Source organism: Arachis duranensis, chromosome 6, assembly GCF_000817695.3.
Source record: "Arachis duranensis cultivar V14167 chromosome 6, aradu.V14167.gnm2.J7QH, whole genome shotgun sequence".
NCBI lineage: Eukaryota > Viridiplantae > Streptophyta > Magnoliopsida > Fabales > Fabaceae > Arachis > Arachis duranensis.
In genome coordinates, this window is record NC_029777.3 from 78883708 (window position 1) to 78890092 (window position 6385).

At 33.3% G+C, this 6385-nt stretch overlaps 1 protein-coding gene across 2 annotated transcripts; it reads right to left on the reverse strand.

Annotated features, from left to right (window-relative positions):
* Positions 1-469: 469 nt before the first annotated feature.
* LOC107494238 (protein ROOT PRIMORDIUM DEFECTIVE 1) lies at positions 470-3719 on the reverse strand. 2 transcript variants are annotated; one of them, XM_052262562.1, is made up of 4 exons: positions 3536-3719; positions 1377-2868; positions 1078-1205; positions 470-899 (listed from the first exon to the last, which is right to left on the reverse strand). In XM_052262562.1, the coding sequence occupies exon 2, from the start codon at positions 2758-2760 to the stop codon at positions 1504-1506; it is 1257 nt and encodes a 418-aa protein (XP_052118522.1). In that variant the 5' UTR covers positions 2761-2868; positions 3536-3719; the 3' UTR covers positions 470-899; positions 1078-1205; positions 1377-1503. The 2 variants fall into 2 exon arrangements, with proteins under 2 accessions (XP_052118522.1, XP_015970779.1); XM_016115293.3 differs by having other exon boundaries at positions 470-951.
* Between the last annotated feature and the right edge of the window lie 2666 nt (positions 3720-6385).

Consider the following 6385-nt stretch of genomic DNA (forward strand, 5'->3'; position numbering starts at 1 on the left):
AATATTATATTTAATTTTTTTTAATAATTAAGGGTAATTTGGTCCAAAAAAAATAGAAAAGGACGATTTTTTAACGTTTTGTAACGTTGAAGATGATTTTAATAAAAAAAAAAGTTCGGGGACGATTTTGATTTTGACCCCAGACCTTGGGGACGAAAAAAGTACTTATCCCTTATTTTTAATTTAGTTTACCAAACTTAGATGTTACAACTTTTAAAAAATAAAAATTTTGCCAAACCAAACATAAGCACTACACTTGCAAATCAATTTCAAATGCTAAAAAATAATTTTTAAAAAAAAGGGAGGGAGAGAAAGGGTTTGCAACTACATAGTCACAATTTCCTTTTCCTCGTTTGTTTTCAGCCTTTTTGACAAGGTCTAATCCATTTCGCTGCATTTCTGTAAGTACCAGCAACATCACAAGCATATACAATTATACACCAAAGTAAATTCATTTTATGAACTAGAATCCGAAAGCTAATCAAATTTCCACGAGAAGAGAAAGTTCGAAACAGATCAAGCGATGTTAGCTCGCGTGACTAGTAGAATTATGGCTGCTGAAAAATACAGAAATATTAATCTCATCACAAGGCACTGGCAGCAATATTATACAATCCTTTGATGGCCATTGCTATCATGAAGTGGTATTTTGATATTTCATCAGAAGAAAATGAAAAAGTGACGTGGGGTATTATTTTTGAATTGGTCAAATTTACACCAGGTTGCCACTCTCATTGGTCAAATCATAAAACTTTTTATCATGAAGCACTATTACTCTACTTAATGTGAGAATTCACCTGTCTTGTAACTGAACTGAACTGAACTTTAACTGTATGGCATCGCAGTGCTTTATGTAGTCACATCACGGCGGCAACTGCAGTCGTTTCATGTGCCTTTTACTGCAATTCTCAGCATTTCCAAAACAACAGCAACAGGAAAGTGGCAGCATGCCTTGCGGTATTGGAGTCATCAGTTGGATCAGCATAGGTAGTAAAAACATCTCTTTTAAAAATTGAATCAATCATAAGAATCTAGTTTGACCTAAAGACAACATGACATTGAATAATAAGCTCATACCTTCAGGCAAGAAGGGTCGGCTCCTTGACCAAGCATTCATGATAGTAAGTTGTTTCTTCCCAGTGTCCCATAAGGACATTGCTCAGCAGCAGCAGCAGCAACCACCTTTTTCCCCTAGGGGCAGTCAACTACACCAAAATATAACACCACAGTGCCCTTTCATAAATCATATATGAGTTTATACCATTTATATTTAAATCTCTTTTAGATGCATTAGGATGTTTAAAGTGCATAGGCACACAAACAGAACAACAAAAGCAAAATAAAATGTTTACATTAGGATACAACTAAAAACTAACCATTTTGCAGCAAGAAACTACCTCCTTATCCACACCTGAATGATTTTGGTCCATTAATCATGAAATCACTAATCATGCAAAAAATTCTCTTACATAGCCTCTGCAACCTTCTCCATAGTCCATAATATCAAAATGACCTCTTCTCCTCACAACTCTCCAAGAACGGAATCACCCAATCTCCTTCTCTTTTAACTCCTTCATTCGCTTTACATACCACACTGTTACCCCCTTTACTCGATTCATCAAAATCTACCATTTGTTTTGTCTTCCTATGCCGCAACAACACAAGCTCCAACATGTTCCTCCGAGCAGTGTAAACAGGATTAGGCTCAATCAAACTCCCCTTCCTATATACCTCCCTAAGAATAACAGTCTGAGTTTTCCCCTTTGTGGATATGTAGAATATCCCAGGGTGCTTCAGCAACAACTCGCGCAGATTAACCTCGATTGCGAAATCCCTACGAAAATGCACCAAATGATCGACATGAACCATCTTCTCGACAGTCATGCTCAAAAGCTCGTGAAGAACAGCAACAGCTCTCTTCTCATACCGATCAATACTGCCCGAGTTTCTAACCCTTATGGCCTCTTTGCTCTCATAAGGCTTAGTATAAGGAAGCCTCTGCCAATTCTTCAATCTCTCTCTAAATCCTTTCTCAATCTTGAAACCTGTTGGGAGGTTAATTGGGAATGCAAACTTTGTCTCAAACTCACTCAACCATTTTTCAGTGTATTCTTTTTCCCTCCATTTCTCAACTTCAGCAACAACCCCAAATTCACCATTTTCACAAACCAATTCCACAACCTCCAAGCCAACCAACCTGAAGTCATCACTATGCTTTCCCAAAATTGAGTCTCGGAAATCATCAGGCAAACCAAGTTCCCTTTTAATCATCCTCAAAGCATGAACACGAAGTGTGCCATTCACTGACATCATAAGAAGCTTCTTCACCCTCTTCACAACCTCCAACTCATTGTTCCTCACAACAACACGTTCCATTAGGACCAGCTCCTTCATCTTCCTTGTGACCCTGCAACACGGGTTCTTCCTTACGGGGTGAAGGAACACCTCGAAAATGTGTGGGTACTTGCGGAGGAAGGAGCCAATAGGGATGTTGAGTCCGAGGATGTTCCTCCAGCGGGACATGAGCTGCAGGGAAACGAAGGTTCCACGCTTCCGGGAAGACATGAAGGTGTGGATTCCAAGGATGAGTCTGAGCTTGGACATGCAGGATACAAGGTTATCGAGGTGAGTGTCTCGAACCCTGTCTTCTAAACGGGTTTGTGCAGAGATCGTTGGTTTCTTCCATCTTCTTTGGAGAAAGAGGAAAGGGGTGAAAGGGTGAGAGTTTTGGTGTCTAAAGAAGCTTGACAACAGGTTCATGTCCTTTATTTAAGCGATGGAATTTGAAATAGCAAAATGGCTTGCAATGATGCTTCTTACTTTGGTACTTAGCTTGTGATGGCCTTCCCTCGAGTGTCGCAAACATAACTAAGAAAATCCCAATGAATGTAGGAGAAAATAAGAATTGCAATCATATTTCACCAGACTCAGAATTAAAATACCAAACTGAGGATATAGTTAATGATTGATAAAAAGTCACAAAAGACATTAGGTTGGGGTGCCAATGAAAATTTTATCAACAGCAAAACGCCTGAATTTGGAACAGAGCCAAAACTTAAAACAGATGGTGAATATCATTAGCAACACAGGTATAATGAATTTGAGGCATAATTAAAATCAAAATCCTTATCCAAAAGGACTGTAAGGCGAGAGTTGAATATGACTATATGAGGCATCATGAATGGATTCTAGAGTATTACTAGAAACACAATGTTAGACCTAATCAAAACTAACTACTAAATCTACCAATTAACAAACAAATGAAAAACCTAAATTTCAAAACTAACTACAAAATCAGCCAACAAACTACCTAATTAAAATAATAAATTTTAAAACTAACTACTAAATCGTCTAATAAACTACCTGATTAAAAACCTAAATTTAAAAACTAACAAATCAGCCACTTAAACCAATTCTACTTATCTAAAATTTAAAAACCTAAATCAACTAATTACTATTAATAAATTAATTAATTATGTAAAGAAAAGCTGAAGATTGAACTCACTGGAGTGAAGACAGGGAAGTAGGAACTCACCACTCACAGCGAGTAGCAACTAGAGGCGGGATGACGACGGGACCGGCGAGCAGAGGACGGTGAAAGGATGAGAATATGAAGAACAGACACCGGCGCTGTGAACCAAAAGCGACGACGACGTGAATGAGCGAGCAGAGATGCCTGCCTGTGCCTTTGCATAGTTGTCAGAACCAAATGGTTAAGGTAAAATATAAAGTACGGATCAAAGTTTAAAGATATGCTTAAGTGGCAAAATATAAATTATACATTCTAAAGTCACACTTTTCACTTAAAATCGTAACTCTTTACAAAGAAAAGCGTCACCTAATGGAAAAAAGTAAATTAGAAGATTTAAGAGAAGAAATAATTAAATTATCAAAATTAATAGATCAAAAATTAATAATTTTAACCAATGTTAATTGTAATGACACCGAATTCTTAAAATCAATACAAAATGATTTTTCTCAAAATCTTTATTTTACTATAAGTTTTATTGAAGGACTTCAAAAACCTGAAAAAACTTATTTTTTACACGGAATTTCTAAAAAATGTTACCATGGAAATGATTCCCCACATCTTTATCATACTTTTAACCCACAATTAAATTCTATAGTAGATATGCTTGAAGAAATATTAGTATCCATAAAATTTCAAAGAAATAAGGAAAAAGAGAATCCCAAAGAAGAAATTTTCAAAATATAATCAACATAACAGTCTTAAAGGTAAAACCACCATTGAAATTATGAATATCGAAGAAAAATTAGAAGAAGTTACAATGCTTTTTAAACAATTAAAAATGGCTCAAGAAAATAATATTATGGAACATGATTTTTCAAATAGAAGAAGAATTAGTAAATTCTGAAAATATAGAAAATGAAAAACACATTCTAGATTATTCAAGTGACGAAGAACCAGCAATTCCAATACAAGTAAAAAATGAAGCTGGAACATCTAAGGATAACCAATCTCAATATAAATGGGAAACAGGTTTTGATAATTATGCTTTTAAAAAAGGGTTTATAAATAAAGATTCAAAATATACAAAAATACCATCAAAATACGTTCCTAAAATCCAGGAAATGGAAGGAGAAAGAATGCTTGACTTAGACTGTAAAAAGAATGAAAAAAGAAATTTTCGAAAATTGGTTGAATTCCTTTCTATTAGAAGCTTTTACTAATCCAAAGTTTAGTGATTTGTCTGGAAGAGATATTTGGAATTACATAGGGTTTCATACTAAAGGAACTATAAGAGATTATATGACATCAATAGAAAACCAAATAATAGAAGATTTAGCAACAAAAATAACAGCTTATGATAAGATATTATATATAATGATGATTCTATATAAAGAATTTTTTGGAAAAAATATTATAGATCATAGACAAGAAGTCTATAATAAAGAATATCAAGAAGCAAAAAATCAGTTAGCTAATATTCAGATATATAATCTATGTAATGTGGAGTCTTATATATGTGAATATAGAATACATTATTACAAATTAAAAGAAGAAGATAAAAATCATTATCTTAGTATGTATATAACAAAACTTCCATATCCTGCTAATGAATTTATAATGGGAAGATTTATAAGAGAAATAAATAGAGGGACAATTGAAAATAATTTTGGTGGAGCAACCGCTGCAATAAGAGAGGAAATAAAAGAACATTGTATGCAAGAAGCGACTCAAAAAAGATTTGCAAATATAATTAGAATTTGCTGTCAGGATAATGAAGAAATACCCCAAAAATATGGTTTTAATAAAAATTTTCAAAGAAAAAGAAAATATCAATTTAGAAAAAGAAAATACTATCCAAACTGGAGAAAAAAGAGATACTTTAGAATAAGAAATAACAATAAAAACAAAAGACAAAAAAATGACTATTGCCCAAATAAAAAAGAAAATTGCAAGTGTTGGTATTGCCAAGAAGAAGGACACTATGTAAATGAATGTCCCAAAAAGAAGGATAAAAAAGATCTTACTAAGCAAATAGAAATTGCTAAGTCTTGTTTCTAGAATCTTATCTTGTAGTTTCTTGTTAGTTAAGTATTTTTTTTTTTAAAATTAAATCTTTTTCAAATATCTTTTTCAAATATATCTTTTTATCTTTTATCTTATCTTTTTCAAAAATTTTATCTTTTTCAAAATTTGATTTCAAAATATCTTATCTAACTTCTTATCTTCTTATCTTTTTCAAAAATTTGATTCCAAATCTTTTTCAATCAACTAACTAACTCTTTGTTTGTTTCTTATCTTTTTCAAAACCACCTAACTACTTTTCCCTCTCTAATTTTCGAAAATTCTCCCTCTCTTTTTCAAAAATTCTTTTTGTTTTCAATTTTAATTTCAATTACTTTTATCTCTAATTTTCGAAAATCACTAACTCTTTTTCAAAAATTATTTTCGAATTTCTCTCCTCTTCTCTCCTTTCTTATTCTATTTAATTATTTAATTACTAACACTTCTCTTCACCCCTTATCCTTACTCTTTATACAGACTATTCATTCTTTTTCATTCTTCTCCCCTTTCTTCTTCTACTAACATAAAGGAATCTCTATACTGTGACATAGAGGATTCCTCTTTCTTTTCTTGTTTTCTTCTCTTTCACATGAGCAGGAACAGGGAAAAAGGCACTCTTGTTGAAGTTGATCCAGAACCTGAAAGGACTCTGAAGAGAAAATTAAGAGAAGCTAAATTACAACAATCCAGAAACAACCTTTCAGAAATTTTCGAACAAGAGAAGGACATGGCAGCCGAAAATAATAATAATAATAATGCAAGGAGAATGCTTGGTGACTTCACAAAGCCAACGTCCAAGTTTGATGGAAGAAGCATCTCCATTCCTGCCATTGGAGCCAATAACTTTGAGCT